The 18,979-nt window shown below is 38.8% G+C and overlaps 1 protein-coding gene across 1 annotated transcript in view; it reads left to right on the top strand.

The window, feature by feature from the left end:
• Positions 1-4,712: 4,712 nt before the first annotated feature.
• The window catches only part of mapk8ip2 (mitogen-activated protein kinase 8 interacting protein 2), a 39,544-nt gene continuing 25,277 nt past the window's right edge, over positions 4,713-18,979 (top strand). The window contains exon 1 of the mRNA XM_088339897.1: positions 4,713-5,160. Coding sequence (XP_088196023.1) covers positions 5,096-5,160 — 65 coding nt within the window. The 5' untranslated portion in view covers positions 4,713-5,095. The remainder of the gene's footprint in view (positions 5,161-18,979) is intronic.

Here is an 18,979-nt window from a genome sequence, read left to right as displayed (position 1 = left end):
CGGTTGGTGTCATCTGCATAAGACCACACAACAGACTTTCAGTCTGTAACCTGCTCACATTGTAAAAGTATAGAAAAAGTTCACTATAACTAGTTAGATTCTTTCATAACTGAGTTTGTACACAAAGGGAAATTGTAGGTTGCCGCTGTATTTAACATGACTGAACAATATACTATGAAATATATCAACTACCTTAGCAACTAGCTTTCAAGGATCGTCAAACATTAAAAAGCCATCTATCATCTAAAAATTTTAATTTCGGGTATGAGTGAATGTAAACAACAATAACTGCTTTTCTTTCGAGGAGACAATGAATCCTCGAGTAACTACCATCTAAAATAATATTTGAGATCAAATGATATTGTCTAATTGATCCGTCATAATTGTTGGGGGAAAAAAATCCCAACCGAAATAATATTTGATTGTATTGGACTGTCTTAAAAAATTGTAGACAAAATGAATTTTTTTAAATCTAAAAAATAAACTTAAGTTTAATCATTTCAAGTACAAAACCAGGTGACATTTTTTATTTTTAAATATATTTGAATATATCCATGGTATTTAAATCTAACACACAATGCCATGACATCTGAATATTTCTATGTTATAATGACAAGTGACCCAATAACCATTTTACATATCAAAGGACAGTGTGTGTTATATCACCACTAGACATCTCATCTCATCTCATCTCATCAGCTGCACCGCTTATCCTCAGTAGGGTCGCGGGGGTGCTGGAGCCCATCCCAGCAATCATCGGGCAGTGGGCAGGGGACACCCTGAACTGGTTGCCAGCCAATCGCAGGGCACACGGGGACAGACAACTCACTCTCTCAGTCACACCTATGGACAATTTGAACCGGCCAATTCACCTGAAATGCATGTCTTTGGAATGTGGGAGGAAACAGGAGTGCCCTGAGGAAACCCACGCAAGCACGGGGAAAACATACAAACTCCACACAGTAAGGCCGGGAGCTGGATTTGAACCCACGCATGAGGTTCCCACGACCTCAGAACTGTGCCGCACACGCGCTAACCACTGCACCGCCGTGCTGCACCACTAGACATTTTTGGTGCAAATCATAGATGCTTTAAAACACAAGAATGAATAATAATAATGTAATGTCTATTGAAAGTATTGTTAGATACATTAATCAAAACATGACACAAAACTAATGCTGAGAGTGAGCATGGCCAAATTTGGTCACCTTATGCCCGCATCCTTAAGAAAATTTGAAAAATCTATCTCTGCCAACCTTTGCTTAGAAGTTTGCACCGAATTTGCACTAACAACCCGGTCAGGCAAAAAATTCCAAACTTTTGGTATCCTGAAAGAAATAACATTTCCATGCAAGTTGCTGGTAGGTCTAGGCACCTGTAACTTATATCTGTGGCCACGTAAACCGTCAACATGACAGAACTCAAAAAATTGATCAAAGGACACATTGATCATTCCTCGTAGTACTTTGAACACAAAAATTAAATCAAATCGAATTCTGCGGAGCTCCAAAAAGTCCAAGTTCAGCCTTTGTAGTCTTTCCAGATATGACAAATTGTGCATCCCAGGTATCCGCTTCGTATACCGACGTTGAACTCCTACCAGTAGGTTGATGTCTTTGAGTAAGTAAGGGTTCCACACAACGCTATTATATTCTAACCCGGGTCTAACATGCACGCAAAACATTCGAACTAAGAATGCTGGGTCCTTGTTGTAAAAATTTCTGTAAATGTTTGATGCTACGTTATTGGCTATGTTGGTAATTTGGCGATATGCGTGATAAACTTTAGGTTTGAAGTAAGAGTGACACCGAGATCCTTATGTTCAGTAACAACATGCAAATCATGATCGTTAATGCTATACAGCGGAACAGAACCATGAAAAAACGACTGTGCTAAGCATTTATAAGATGACCGTTGTAGTTGCCACTGTTCAGCCCATAGAAAAACTGATTTAATGTCATTTTGAAGAGAATCAATTGTTCCTGCAACCTGGGTTTTTGGTAAGAAAGCCGACAGTTTAGCATCATCGGCAAAAATTGAGATTTCATTACTTTGAATGACCTCGGGTAGGTCGTTCACAAAAAACAGGAATAATAATGGTCCTAGTACTGAGCCCTGCGGTACCCCACTACAAACTTCCGACCACGCTGAAAGAACATCGTCAATTTTTACGCATTGTTTACGATTTGACAAGTATGCAGTTATCCATTGAAGCAGTTTTCCACTAATACCATAACATTTCAGTTTTTGTAAAAGCTTGACATGAGACACTTTATCAAAAGCCTTTCAAAAGTCTAAGTAAACAACATGACCAGCCATATTGCGAACGAAAAACATACTGGTAATATTATTCCAATGAGCTATCAAGTTAGTCATGATAGAATGTCCTGACCTAAACCCATGTTGCTTAAACGTAAAAAGATTGTGCTCCTGTATACATTTCCATATGGCATCTGAAATAATTCTCTCATACAAAGTAAGGAGACTATAAATGGACCAAAACATACCATCTGACATTTTTTTGTCGCGTATTGTTTATATTTTCGGGTTCCTGTGGCAGCAATAAAGCAGACAATTATATGAGTTCCCCCTCGCCTGGGCTCACGTTATGTTAAACGTGCAAATTTGTCGACCTACGACCATTTTAGATATGCCCACCTATGTTGTAGTTCATGTATTTTTGCTTATTGTTTAAATCAATAGAGTTTTTAAACTATTTTTACTGCTAGCAGGTTCTAATTAATACACACCAATCCTTAAAAACACATCTGTAAAACCCATGGTTCGCAAGTCAAATGTGGTCCGCCACATCATTTTGTGTGGCCTCCGAGACAACGCTGAGAGAAGCAGAAGAAAAAAATTAGCTGCATCGTGTCATACGATGACCGGTAATTTTAATCAATTCCACTAGATGTTGCCAAAACCAGCCACCGCTCGCAAAGCAACCACTGTAGCTCTATTTGCTGACTACCATTAAGAACCCTATATTGATACTATTTTACTAAATGAAATACACAGATTTGCTGTTTCGGGCAATATGAAAAAGAAAATAGCACCTTGGTGTGTCTGCAGAAGTTCAAGGACACATTAGCTCCTTTTTATAACAAATATCAAATGCAACAGGAAACACTCCTCATTGAGGTAAAGACCTTCATAAAAACAAAAAATAAAAAGTAGAAAGACTTTTAAATCATTGAATTCGTCATTTAAATAACTGTTGGTGTACTATTTTTGTCACTTTCCAGTTTGCATCCATTTCTCTGAGCTAACCAAATTGGTTTATTCTATTGTGTGTGTGTGTGTGTTTTTTTTTTTAACAGATGCGTCAAAAACAGTTGACAAACGCAACAAGATGTTTAAATATTTACGCTTATAGTGAAAGAAAAAATATTTCATTTATTCATTAATTTCAGGCAATTATATTCTCTATGGACACATGTTAATACAACCTAAATAATAACAGAATGCCTGATAAGGAGTGGAATGAAGACAACTTAATAAATCCCACCCCCTATTAAGAATAAGAACCCCCAAAATAATAGTTTTAAAATCAAATTTTACATCCCTGTATCATCATTTAATTGTGAGCCTGCGAAAAGACCACCAGCCCACCAGCGAAGGCACGCGTTTTGTGTCCTTAATATATTGGTCCGGTTCTAAGAATCTCATCTCATCTCATCTCATTAGCTGCACCGCTTATCCTCAGTAGGGTCACGGGGGTGCTGGAGCCCATCCCAGCAATCATCGGGCAGTGGGCAGGGGACACCCTGAACTGGTTGCCAGCCAATCCTCAGGCCCATTTCATTAGACTGTGTGATGTTTCATGATTTGATGATACAGTTTTCATCTTTTTTAGATGCCAACAGGGCAGTTCTAAGAATGATTTTCCTATAATGCTGCCCAAAGCTAAAATTAGTTTGACACGCCTGCTGTTTTTGCCATACAAAGTACATTTATTATGCATTTTAAGACGTGTACGACGTACAAGAAAATCTGTACGGAAAAACGCAAATTTGTCAATTATGGGTACCATCCGGTATACACCGACTATCACAAAACGGCAAATCAATCAAGGAGTTCGACGCGGTAGCCTCTATCTCGGTATCGTTTTTTTCATTGCAAACGAAGCGAGCGTTTGATGCTACTGTGCGCATGCGTCTGCCACTGTAGTGCCTAATTATGACTCCTCTGGATACCCACGCAAGCGCGGGGAGAACATACAAACTCCGCACAGGAAGTATGGAGCTGGATTTGAACCCACGCAGGAGGTTCCCAAGACATGAACTGTGCCGCACATGCGCTAACCACTGCGCCGCCGTGCTGATAACAATTGTTCCTGATTTTTTTATTTTTTTAATTTTATATTTTATTTTATTATTAAGGATATGTGCAGAATGATATAACGAAACACATGTACAATATAACATGTTAAACTACATAAATAAACACGTTTGAAAAAAATATGGTGTAAGATCTTTTTGTATTTTGAAATGGAAAATACGACAGTTTGTAAGTGCAGGGAAACTTGGAGGTTGACAGATATGTAATACTATTTTATGAGTCGTTTGTGCAGTGTATTTGGATAAAAAAAATCAATAATTTATATCTGATGACAAAAAAAACATCGTGGCTTTTGTTCTGGTGACGTCACTGATGCTAGACTATCCCTCCACTCCCTCTGCGTTCGTCCCACTTGGGCCGCCCCCCAACGGTTGGCGCCCCCGCCCGTCTCCACGCTGTTGCCTGCCAGCTTCCCCCGTGTGTCACCCGCAGCATCTTCGAGTATCTTCTCTCTCTCAACGCTCTTCGTCGCCATCCTCGATAAACCTTCGCCAAACCGGGAAGGAGACACCTTGTCCGACATATTGGAACCTAATTCGGGACATTGTCGTTTGTTTCCATGCAGATTATTTAAACTTGCCTCCTCCCTCCCCCCTCCTCCTGCAACATCCGCGACTGAAGGAGACGGAGAGAGTGGTGAGGTGGAGGGGGCCTTGAAAGGAGAAGAAAATCCACCGCGGACGCCTTTGCCGTGGATGGACTGCCGTTTCTCCTTCGTGTTCGTCTCCACGACATAGCGGGCTAGTCAGAGAAGATGGCGGACCGGGCTGAGATGTTCTCCCTCAATACGTTCCACTCCCTCTCCCCTCCGGGCTGCAGGTAAGATAAACGAAAGAGGGATAATGCGATGTGTTTGTGCTTCAACATGCTAGAAAATGGCGTTTGAAAGCACAAGTTAACGAAATGTAGCTAATGTGCTTCCTGTGTTGTTGTCTGGTGTGGTCGTGTAGACAGGCCCACGCCCTGGTCCTGCTGCTGGGAAAGGGATTGTGAATTTGTGATGATGCATGAAAGTGAGTGAGTGGGATGCAGGCAGGCTGCATCATCGCCAGGGTATCACTTGAGCGGAAATCCATAAACTGTGATGCGCTAGCTCATTTTGTCCTTTGAGATGCTTTTGAGCGCTACACACCGGACACAACGTGAAGGACGCTGCCCCGAGGCGAATTACAACCTAATTTCTGAGCTCAAACCAAATTATAAGCTCAAACGAAAATAATAATAATCAAATAAAACATCTCAAACAGTGATGTGCAGTGAGGGTTATATTTTCTGAGACACAGTAACATTTACAAATAAATGAACCTACATAGTATTCATCATCTGATTGGCAACAAATTACAGCAATTCATTCTTTTGTGGATCACGGCATTGTTTCCCATTGATTTCGCATGTCCTGAAAATAATCTCATCTTTAGAATTTTCAGTATAATGTGAAGTTTAAATCAACGTTTTACCATTAATTCACAGAGGCTATTGTTACTGAGCAAAAATTATACTCATTGACGTGCGGTGAGGTTTGTTTCTGGCGAAGAACAGTCGGATTTACAAATAAATGATCTTGCACCTAACTCATGATTTATTTGTCAAAGACATAAAGCAACAGTTAAACTGTAGTACATAAACATGTTTTATTGTCTTACCTCAACCTATAAATTGAGTATATGCACTGCTCCTTTAGAATAAAGCCATCAATAAACAGATAGTCATCTATTATGAATCCATGCAACAAGAAAAAATACTAGTTGGCTTGAATTACTGTTATCTTTTTAATACTATCACGAATCTTATTGTTTTGGGACGAGGTGTGCGGCAAATCAGAATCTCATGTCTCACTATTGCCCTCTGCCTTGGAGCAAGAGAGGTTTGCGCCTCACCCTTCATATGCAAATGCTCAGCACAGTATTACTGTACATTTCATACTGCTCCTTTTGAATAAGCATCAATAGATAGGTAATCTTCGATTCTGAAAGAAAATAGTCTACTCAACAAGAAAAAAGATTACTGGATGACTTGACTTGTTGTTATTGTTTAGGGCTGAGGTGTGTACCAAATCAGAATCCTTGTTCTAATGCCCTCCACCAAGAGGCAAGATAATTTCATGCCTCACTCGCATCTGCAGACACTGGGCAAAGTAATATTTTCCAAACTAATTGTATCAATGTTATTCATAATATAATGTGCGCCATGTTACTGGGTGGCAACCAGTCCAGGATGTCCCCTGCCCGAAGATAGCTCGAATGGGCTTTAGCACCCCCGTACCCCTAGTGAGGATAAACAGTACAGCAAATGGATGGATAGATAAACATAATGTGGAAATTCAGCTATTTCCAAAAATAATATCCATTAGTGTAAAGTTAAAAAAGAAATAACTTTAATAAAAATAAAATGTGCAACTTAGTTTAAATGGAATCCAAATGCCAAATATGATTGTATAAATGATAATAATATTGTAATGTAAAGTTCATACTCAGGTAAAAAACTATTTGGAGCTAGATAGCTAGCCAAAATAGTAAAAAAAGATAAAATGTTAGCTCGATAGTATGCAAAAAATGTAAAAAGCTAGGTAGATAGCTTGCTAAATAGCTAAAAATCTACGAAGATAGCTAGCTACAAAGCTAAAAAAGTAGCCAGATTGCTAGCTATGAAACCTGCACATTTTTTGCTCATTCACTTTACGAAACCCAATTACTGGATTGAAGTTTTTCTACCACTAGGGGGCAGTAAATATTAAACATGGTCCCTTCAAAGACTAACACTGCTCCAAATTTGACATTTTAAGCGCTCATCTCCACGACATTAAGGTTGATTGTGTCCAAGATTGTCCTTGGACAGATCAGGGTGACCTAAAACATAAGAAAGGAGAAAAGAAAAATGTGTCAATAAAATGAAGTTCAGCGAGTCTCAACGTCACTATATATTTATTTCTTAAAACTAAACCCTGCTCACGGGGGAAATAATCTGTTGCGAAAAAGGGATATTTTTATGTGAGCCTCATACTTGATGGAAAATATTTAATGTTGTTGGTTTTAATCCAGGCTCTGACTTTTTTCCCAGGGAGTTTGTACAAATTGGTATGTCCTCATACACGATTGGGATTTTCTCTTTAAATTTTGGAGAAAAAATATTATTGAAAAACACAGCAGTGACCCTAAAGAGGACAAGCAGTTCCAAAAAAGTGACATATTTAAGATACCCCATCACAAAAGAACTTTTTTGAGAATCACGAATTATGACATTTTTGTTTCTTTGACAAATTATAGAGCGGCGCAGTGATTTGCGCGTGTGCGGCACAGTTCTGAGGTCATGAGATCGAACTTCCTGTGTGGAGTTTGCATGTTCTCCCCGTGCTTGCGTGGGTTTCCTCCGGGCATTCCGGTTTTCCCCCTACATTCCAAAAACATGCATGTCAGGTTAATCGGCTGGTCCAAATTGTCCCTAGGTGTGAATGAGCGAGCGAATTGTCTGTCCCTGTGTGCCCTGGCTGACAATCAGTTCAGGGTGTCCCCTGCCCACTGCCCGAAGATAGCTGGGATGTGCTCCAGCACCCCCGCGACCCTACTGAGGATAAGCGGTGCAGATGACGGATGGATGGATGATAAATTATACGGTTTTGAGAATAAGAAATGATAAAAAAAAAGGAAAAAGTTAATGTATGCTGTACTAATTTTTTTAACTTAGGTTTTTTAAATTTGAAGAAGATACATTTATTTAATTTTATAATTACATATCATGAAATGTATGATAAAAAAATCTGACATTTATTTGAATTAAGATTAGATTTTAATGCTCACAGTTTTTGTGTAATTTTAACGTCACTGCAAAATGTCAGAGTTAAGTGTTACAGTGGTTAAGAAAATAATGTAATGTAAAAATCAATTTCAATTTTACGAACCAGCTCAGTGGCGCCCGCCCAGAGACTGGGTGGTTGCTGGTTCAAGCCTCGGCCGAGTCATACTTCAGACTTACAACATTGGTACTCATTGCCTCCCTGCTTGGCGCTCGGCATTAGGGGTTGGAATTGGGGGGTTTGGTCACCTAATGACTCCCAACAAATCAGTTGGGTTGAGCGAGTGGGCTGGGAATCCCTTCCTCTGTATCAATCTCCCAGAAAGAGTATGAAATGTGAATGTGTTCTTGACTCTTGCCACCTCCCACTAGGGGGATATGGCTCTGGTATATTGTAATACTTGTAAAATGTAATAAAGTGAATACTTTTTAAATGTTTCAGCTTATATATGTCCTTTTCACTTTGAGAATTAACAATCATGAAGATGTCTGTATGTGAATGTATGATCATACTTTATTTAACTACAAAATACTGAGCAAAGCAATACAACCGATAAAAAGAAAAAAAGTCCTACAATTTGACCTTAAACGTTTCCCAAACGTAACCCAAAAGATATCGTATAATTTTATGATACAGATTCTCTCATATCGCATGCAAACACAATCTCATTAGCCAACAAATTATTTGTTACCCGACACGGTGCCTTTTCGAGGGATTAAATTCTTCGCTGTGAAACCAATGCTCCACAAAACCACGTGACTTCGAGGCCTGGCGACAGCTTCCTGGTCGTGTTGCTCTGTGTTACTCTCTGCAGTATCATGTCCCAAAAATGTTCAATAAAATCATGCAGAAAAAGGACAACTGTTGTCATATTATCCCAGTGCTTTGGCCTAGTGCGACCAAAACATGCACCTTCCATGTAATCTGCTTTATGTAACAACTTGTCCCCAAAAATTGTATCAATATTTATTCTGATGCAACGAGATACATTATCGTTTTTATAGTTTTGGCATGCAACACTCAATAACCAGACCTACCCCCAATGGTACTACAAAAATAATTTTTACATTGCTTGGTTAAATATTAAGTTTTTATAAATGTACGCACACCTGAATTTGCCAAAAAATATCAGGAAAAGTCCACAAAATCATCAGAGCTTCATTTTGGGTTAACAAAAGAACCCTTTAAATATGATTGGGTAATCTTTAACCGATTTTTTAAAGAATGAGCCCAATTGTGTGTGTGCATGTGTTTTTGTGCGTATATATATATTTTTCCCCAGTAGAATTCTGTGAGACCCTGATTAGGTGGACAGTCTAGAGGGGTTCTCGGGGAACACTCCCCCCGGGAGAAAATAGTGTAAATTTGAAATTCAACTGACTGACAGATACTTACCATGGCGTTTGCGATCATTTTTACAATATTACAATTTTTGCTATAGATACAAGATTTAACTGTCTTTTTGATTCACTTCACTTTATTTATATGTACAGTATATACTATATATATTTTAGAATATTATTTGTTTTAAAACAATACAATTTTATGAGACTCGTGGGATCAATTAAACTTGATAGTTAAGCAGCAAATAGGTTTACTTCTTCTACAACAATGACTACTATTACTAACACGGCTAATAAATCTATTTGTTCGCGCAGAACATACACAAATATTTAACAAAAAATGCATGGATAGTTTTTATTTTACACCTTGCCCACTGAAGTTTTTTGTTATTCTGCACACTAATAGATGCAACAAAAATCTTATTTTGAAATTTGTGTTTCATATTAATGTCATTATTTTTTATCTCAATGTTTATTTTTTCAAATCCATATCAAAAGTCAAAATTATTTAATTTATCGTGGTGGATAAATAATATTTAGGGTCGGGCAATTGTAGTCATAGTTTTCTTCATATTTAGATTGAATGCACTTTTAGAAATTACAATTTTTAGTTGATTACAAAATTTCCAATCGGTTCAGACTGATCTTTATACTACATATTTGCAAAGTCAGAAAATAAATGGGCAAAATTAACTAAATAAAATTATACTACATGATGACTGTAGCAAAAAAAGGAAAAAAAAGTATGTGTTAATGCACGACTGAGTTCAAAGAGCCTTTATATATTTATTCATCTGCGCTTATATGCTTTGATCTTAATTTTACGGAGCTCATTACTCTGGAGGTAAGGAGGCGGAGGGTTGTGGGGTAGTTGAGTGATTTCACGCGCGTGCTCGCGCATTTCTTTTATTCCAGGATCAAAATGGGGAAAGCATAAAAGGGACTGTTTCAAATACAGTCCGAATGGCTGAAGACGGCGCCAGAAATGAGAATATTTTAAAGTTACGGTTATCCCCTTTGAGATATGCTTTGCTACGAATAATAGTTCTTATTGGTGTGGGAAAATAAAAATATGACTCAGAGTGTGCAGCTAAATTTGAGTCTATTTCAGGTTGTCATTGTGGCATACCATTGCTATTGATTTCTTGAAAAACACTCCCTGAAGTATAGGAAATCCGAAATTGACTTTGGAGTGCCTGAATGCACAAAATGAAAGGAAAGTCACAACATTACACTTGGGTATAGTAGTACAATTACAGGATCTGCTCTTGTCCTCGGTAAAACGGGGTGCGCCTGATAAAAGGACTTCTTCATTAGGTTAAAAGGCATGACTCAAACGTGTGTGTGAGCGTATGTCCGTGCAAATTAGTAGAGAGTGACAGCAGGGTGACAGGCCTGTGAAATTGATCTCTTAAATGACTCACAAAGGAAATGTCCTTGACTCTTTAAAATGATGTCATTGTGGAGCTGGTGCTCTGCTATTTATTGATGATTAAAGCCCTGTTCTTTGTTTGAAGGAATGATTAATATTTAACAAATCACAAAAATGTCGATATTCTTAGAACACCTACCTACCTATCTACCTTAGGTTTTCTAACTAACATGCTTATTAAGCTATTTTTGTTGCATGTCTACATAATTGTCACCCCTGGATGAATAAGGATCATACAGGCCAAGCTAAAACATTGAATTTGCTCTTGAAAATCGTATTGCTTTTGTCTTTGAGGATTTTATTAAAAATGGTAAAAACACTTACTATAGAACAGCACCGACGGTGTTTGTTTTATTCCAACATTGCGCACGGGCATGTGCAAGGTTTTTTGTTCTGGTTCCTTTATGTCAAATACAGTAAACCCATGAATATCACATTAGTCAATTGTGGGGTGGGGCTCGCTAGGTAAAATTGTCTTATGGTGGGATAGAAAGCTATGATAGTTACCTAATGTGCTCCAAACCCCGTTTCCCAGGTACAAACATAATGACCAAAGTATATAATCTTTAGTATGTACTACTACATATGATATGTATGAATATGATTAGGCAGCACGCCAGCTGAGTGGTTAGCGGGTCCGCAGCACAGTTCTGAGGTCATAAGATCAAAACTTCCTGTGTGGAGTTTGCATGTTCTTCCTTTGCTTGCATGGGTTTCCTCTGGTCACTCCGGTTTCCTCCCACATCCAAAAACATGCATGTCAGGTTAATTGGCGGTCCAAATTGTCCCTAGGTGTGAATGAGCGAGTGAGTTGTCTGTCTCTGTGTGCCCTGCGACTGGCTGGCAACCAGTTAAGGGTGTCCCCTGCCCACTGCCCGAAGATAGCTGGGATGGGCCCTAGCACCCCGCAACCCTACTGAGGATAAGCGATGCGGATAATGGATGGATTGATGGATGACTATGATTAGATAACATTATAAATACATAGAAAGTCATTTTTAATTTAGTTTACGTTTGGTGTAACGTGACTTGAGTTGGTGCAATGGAGTAGTGGGTGGATGCGGGGGGGGGATTACAATTAATACTAATTTTAAAACTTGTAAATGTTGTCAGGCTTTTAAAAAGACTTCAATGATTTAATCGCCTCTTTATTAAGAATAATGATTCCCGATTGTCATTGGTTACGGTCATATTATTTTAGGAAGGGTAATGATGCTTGTGCCCTCTACAGATTCCTTTTCATTTTAAGGCTTGTTTTCATGGTTATCATTTTCCCGCTTCTCCCGTTACCATCACCGGAAGTCTTGGGACCCTAGCTAAGTTTTTTACACACGATTCTGAATTGAATTAAGAGGGCACAGCAGCGCCTGTACTTCCTGCGGAGGATGAGGAGAGCCCACCTGCCCCCACCCTCCCTCATCACATTCTACAGGGGCACCATAGAGAGTATCCTGACCAGCTTTATCTCTGTGTGGTGTGGAGGCTGCAGCGCTTCCGACTGGGGTAGTGTGAGGAGGGTGACGAGGACAGCAGAGAAAATCATCGGGACTTCTCTCCCCTCCATTCAGGACATTGGCCAGAAGGGCTGCCTATCCCAAGCTAAGAACATTATCAGGGACCCCTCTCACCCCCTTCATGGACTGTTCACTCTGCTAGCCTCTGGGAAGAGGTACTGCAGTGTGCGGTGCAGGACCACCAGGTTCCACAATAGTCTTGTCCCCCTGGCCATTAGACTGTTAAATGGTCAATCAAACACATAGTAAATTTAAACTGCTGCTAATCTGTACATCTGTTGGTTTTGTTTGACTTTTTGCACTACTGGCAGTTCTTTATAGCTAGCCACTCCTTGCACATCTGTTCCTCTGCACTATTGTACTTACAGCGTTATTGTTACAGTGTTATCGTTACTGTTTACCTGACTTGTTTACCTGACTGCCCTTTTTGGACATCTGGTTAGCTGCTCCTCTTGCACTATTTGCGCTACTGTAAAATACTATACATAGCCATAATTATTTAGTATATTATTAGTACTCAATACTCCAAATCAATACAACATTTTATTTATATCTGTACATTCAAGGAAACTGTGCGGGTCAGATGTATCGACATTTCGTTCTGTATACACGTGTACTAGAATGACAATAAAGTAGATCTGAATCTGAATCTGAATCTGAATGAACAAAAAGGGAGCATTGTTAAAGTTCAACCAATTGTATTTTAGCATCTTCACAAAGCAATGAGGCAAACCAATAGCAGATCAGCATCCTATATGATGTCGACCAACAGCAGACAGTTATCTCAGAGATGTATAAGTAACTTGTCTCCACAGTCATACAAATAAACACCACAAAAGTTTGAAATTTGAAAGTTTATATGCAGACGAAATGGTTGTTTTTTGATGTTGTATGGTGGGGAAAATGCCGTAACGAAGGGTCTTAAAAAAACAACGTATTCCCTGTTATAATATAAAGATATTGTAATCCAGGAACACTGTAACCCAGGGGTCAATTGAAATCTTACCAGGACAGCAAGGAGCTTGGTACATGTCTCATCATTTTGATGGCTTGGTAACACCCTTGTTATCATTGCTACATTTCTCAAGAAACATAACAGTTGTGCAAAATGTATATAGGTAGCTGCCGACTCTGCCTGCTATTCAAATTCAACGCTCTATAAAAAATATATATATCCAATGAGCTATTTTAAAAAGCCTGATGTGTGAACCGTAAGCCATAATTTGTCCAACCCCTATTTGGTGGGATTCCACACTACATGCCATCTTTAATCAATTCTAGGGTTTTAACCAGCAATTATTTAAATAATTGATGAATCAGTCTATTGTTTTTCTGATGAATTGTTTGTTTTAATATTTTTTAAATTTCCTCCTCTTTATTCAAATATTGATAATTTAGACGGATCGAAACAGTTTACAAATAGATAGAATATTATATAAAATAAAACAAACAAAAAAAAACTACAAATGTATGCTACACACCTGCAAATTTGTAAGATACTCTTTTCCGACCATTTTATCTAAACATCATATTACATTTGAACTTATAATACAAAACAAAAATGAAGAAAGAACAATTAACTTTATTTAGTGGTATTTTTTAAATATTTTCAACATTTTTTTTATTTACAACTTTAAATATGATTAACATGCTCCTTGTGTTGAGATAAACATGTCATTGTTATTGTTTTTCTTTTTACTTGATTAATTTTATTAATTCATTTTCTGATTTTCTCCCTCTGTATTTGTCATGATTTGCCAATTGCTCTCACCTGCGCTCACTTGTTTAGCCACTCGTTTCTTAATTAGTTCTACTCCTATTTAAACACGTAATTCTCGTTCACGCTTTGTCAGTCCGTCAGCGAACCTCCGCTCATGCAAGGCAAGCATTTTTGACTCTGGCTCCCTGTTGCTGTTTCCCGGTCGTCTACCCCTGGCTTACCGATCGTCTCTGGTTACCTGACTTGTCCCGATTTCCGACCACGCTCCGTTCTCCCGTCCCGGCTGCCCGACTTGCTTCCGATCTGCGACCACGCTTCGTTCGTGAGGGCTTCCTGCTCCTCCTGCACAGCGAGCACTGGATCTCTTTTGTTTTTTCCCCCACGCCTGGCTTCCCCGATTGCCCAATAAAGCATCGTGTGAAACGTTACGCGTTTGGGTCCACTGCCTGTTCCGGTCGTGACAGTATTTCTTCATCACTCTCTGGTCCTTTGACATATGTTAAGTTTAAAACGGTTGCCTGGTAATGATGCAATGTTTAATAAAAAGCGTTTAAAAATGTAAGATACTGTAGTTTTTTTATCATAAAAATGGCCTCCAAGCGTCCTCTTCCGGACCAAAGTGGTACTCAGTAACCCTCAATGTAACAACAAATAGATGATAAAATTCATTGCCAACGTTTTTACTAATCGATTTTAATCAATTTTATCGATTAGTTGTGTCATCCGTATTAAATTTCTTCCTCTACTTTTGGCACTTTGGCTAATTAGTCAATAAAGCTATATTCATTGCGCTGACTGATTTCCTTTTAACAGCCTCTCAAAGTATCACATAGCAGTTTTCAAGAGTTCTCAGCATGTCTTTTTGCACACACACAATGAGAACAAATAAGGCATTTGTTAGTCAGTTTGTGCATCCCGCAGAGTCTGAATCGACACCCAAACGTTGGCAAGCTTTGAAGCCAAACAAGAGTTTTGATCCAACGGCTTGGAAAGAGTTTTGTTGACCAGTGCTTTGATTTCACTTCCCAGCGAATATGCCAGAGTTGTATCTAAGCGTGGATTTGACATCGTTGTTATCGTTGTGTGCTCGGTTTGAATATTCAGTAGTGACATCTCGGGCTGCATGATTAACTGGAATCTATTCAATAGCTTTGTATCATTTCAATGAATATTCATATGAATTGTTCTCGTCTTTTTTCTTTTAATGATTAATTAATTCCCCCCAGTTTAACTATTTTATGCTCTCCCAGTCTGATGCAGACATTATAATTCATGCGTTTTTTTACCTCCCCTCTTGATTACTGTAATGTACTATTTTCCGGTCTCCCGAAGTCCAAAATCAAGAGCCTGCGGATGATACAAAATGCTGCAGCAAGTCTTTTAAATAAGACAAGAAAATTTGATCACATTACCCCGACTTTAGCTAACCTGCATTGGCTCACTGTTAGCTTAAGCTGTGATTTTAAGGTTCTGTTGGTATTATACAAAATCATGCATGGACTTGCTCCCTCATATCTTTCAGATTTAATCTCCCCCTATGTTACTGTCCGGAGCCTTCGCTCTGAAAATGCTGGTCCACTAGTGATCCCAAGAGCCAATAAGAGATCTACATGTTCAAGAGCGTTTTCTATTCGGGCTCCGGTGCTGTGGAATGCTCTGCAACCTCAGTAGAACTGTTTAAATCTAGGCTTAAAACACACTTCTATTCTATATCTTATGAATGACCTATATTTCAGGTTGACAATTATCTGCCTACAGTGCATTTTACCATGCTGCCTCCCTGACAATAGTAACATTTCAGTCTTAGAATAAACAAGTAATTTAACACTATGTAATGATTAGGAATTCTAAATTTTTACTGTATGAATCTAGTTAAAAAAAAGGAAACTATTCCTTACAATGGACTATATGACATGGCAGATTACACTCATAATAATAGCGTTTATATTTTTGGGATAAAATCCTTTATTAGTTTTGTAGTATTATTTTTTTCTGTATAAAAAATAATACAACAAAAGCACAACGTCACCTCCTAAATCAAGATTATGCTACATAGAAGATGGAACTCCAGACTTGTAGTTTGAGATATCTTATTTTTTAGGTAAAATACAAGCTGACATAGTTTAGTGTTAGTTTTTTTCTCGAGCAAAATGGGAAAAATCATTTCAACAAAAGTGCAAAATTACCTGCTAAATAGGTCATGTTCAAATTATATATATTTTTTGGGGCACCATAGCAGCTTGATATATGTTTTCCCCAACTTCCTTTCCCCGTCCAGAGAATTTTAAGGGAGCAACCAATGTCGTTTAATGTACATTAGGAAAAGTGAGTAACAGTGCGCGATGCACTTTTAAAGATTGATATACAAAACAACGACATTAATCAAAATCTCCTGTAGGCCACTACTCATGCCTAGACACTCACATGCACTCCAACAAACATTAAAATTTTATGATGTTATTTCAAAGCTGTTCAGTCGATATTAATATAGTATGTTAGGTACTTGAATTAATGATATAACATAATGCCAATTTATTGTGTCATATTTTTAAAATTTCACTATTTTGTTTATGTTAGTCTGTCTTAGTTGTGCATTAACCAGTGCTTCTCAATTATTTTCTAAAAGAACAAAAAAAAGCATCTTATCAGCATAATTGGGGTGTAATGTCCTGAAGTGACAGCTTCATTTATTTGTCTTCATCTGGTCTGCTGCCAACAGTTTTAACATAGCAACCAATACGGTCTTTTTCTCTGAAGTGGCAAATAACGGAAACGGTCCTCTACGTCAAACTTCCTCATCTCGGGAGGAGATTGTTTTTTCCGTCTTTACCCCGTCTCACTTCAAATGCCTCCTCATACGGGTTAAACACTTTTCATGGGGTCACTTGAGGGTCTGCCCATCCTCTACTCAATGCTCATACTCTGCCATATGCTATACAAAGGCAAAATGTAAGCAAAACATTTACCAAGAGAAACCACTACTCCCCTAATAAAGTGGATATGCAATTGCACTTGATTCAAGGACTCGTGCCCCACCTAAATGAGCGCACCCCACTATTTCAGAACCACCGTATTAAACCGACATCATAAAATTGACCAACTTTGACATGAGCTTAGTTGCTCTTTGATGTTGTGCACAAAATCGGCTTGCCAGCGTGCTCAGTCCTCGCTATGTCCTTTCCCCTCGATTACAAGTACTGCAATGCAGCATTTCCTTGTGACACATTTGCAAGCTGCTGTGGAAAACGAATGCGGGGCACAGCTATTGGGACACCGTTGAATTTGAAGCTAACTATGCAAACTTTACGCGGCTCATTATGCACTGCTTCAACTTTATGGACTTTACCTGCTGTGACTTGTGAATGCGAGGTGGCACACTCTGGTTCTGGATCATCCTTTTAGCTTGTGCCAATCTAAAAATCACGGCAGAGAGTGCATTTGCATTAAGATAACGTTGTACGACTACATTGCAAAATAGCCATTTTTTATTTTTATGGAAAAGTTCATTACTTGTCCCCAAAAAGGTTTTTTGACAGAGAGTTTTGCTAACTTTAAGCATTAAGTTTGGTTTATTATACAGCGTGTTATACTCCATTTGCCCCCAATTCCTGACTACAACCTATGTAAAAAAATATTATTAAAAGGAACCGATCAATGGTTGGACAGACAGCTAGAGGGATGAATAGATACAGTGGGGCAAAATAATTACTTATTCAACCACCAACTGTGCAAGTTCTCCTACTTGAAAAGATTAGAGAGACCCGTAATTTTAAACATGGGTAACCTCAACCATGAGACAAAATGTGAAAAAAAAAATCAATTTTTTTGATTTTTGAAGAATTTATTTCCAATTTAGAGTGGAAAATAAGTATTTTGTCATCTACAAAAAAGCAAGATTTCTGGTAGTCACGAGGTCTACCTTCTTCTAACAAGGTCTAACAAGGCTCCACCCATTACCCGTATTAATGGCACTTGTTTTAACTCTTCATCAGTACAAAAGACACCTGTCCACAAATTTAGTGAGTCAAACTCCAAACTTCACTATGGCCAAGACTAAAGAGCCGTCAAAGGACACCAAAAACAAAATTGTAGACCTGCACCAGGCTGGGAAGACTAAATCTGCAATAGGTAAACCACTTGGTGCAAAGAAATCAACTGTGGGACAAATTATTAGAAAATGGAAGACATACAAGACCACTGATAATCTTTACATCTGGGGCTCCATGCAAGGTCTCACCCTGTGGCGTCAAAATGATAACAGAACTGTGAGCAAAAATCCCAGAAACACATGGGGGGACCTAATGAATGACCTACAGAGAGCTGGAACCACAGTAATAGAGGCTTCTATCTGTACCACAATGTGCCGCCAGGGACCCAAATCCTGCACTGCCAGCCTTGTTCTCTGCTCAAGCCTGTACACATTCAGGCCTGTCTGCGGTTTGCTGGATTTTTCAGAAGAGGACTGGTAAAATGTGTTATAGTCAGATGAAACCAAAATACAACTTTTTGGTCAAAACGCAGGTTTTCGTGTTTAGAGGAGAAAGAATACTGAATGGGGGCAGCACGAAAGTGCAGTGGTTAGCGCGTGTGCGGCACAGTTCTGAGGTCATGAGCTCGAACCTTTCTGATTGGAGTTTGCATGTTCTCCCCGTGCTTGCGTGGGTTTCCTCCAGGCGCTCTGGGGTCCTCTCACATTCCCAAAAAAACATGCATGTCAGTTTAATTGGCCGGTCCAAATTGTCCCTAGGTGTGAATGAGTGAGTAAGTTATCTGTCTCTGTGTGCCCTCGACTGGCTGGCAACCAGTTTAGGGGGTCCCCTACCCACTGCCCAAAGATAG

This window comes from Urocampus carinirostris, chromosome 7 (genome assembly GCF_059441175.1).
Source record: "Urocampus carinirostris isolate Australia breed hairy pipefish chromosome 7, RoL_Ucar_1.0, whole genome shotgun sequence".
NCBI lineage: Eukaryota > Metazoa > Chordata > Actinopteri > Syngnathiformes > Syngnathidae > Urocampus > Urocampus carinirostris.
This window is presented reverse-complemented; position numbering and strand designations above follow the sequence as displayed.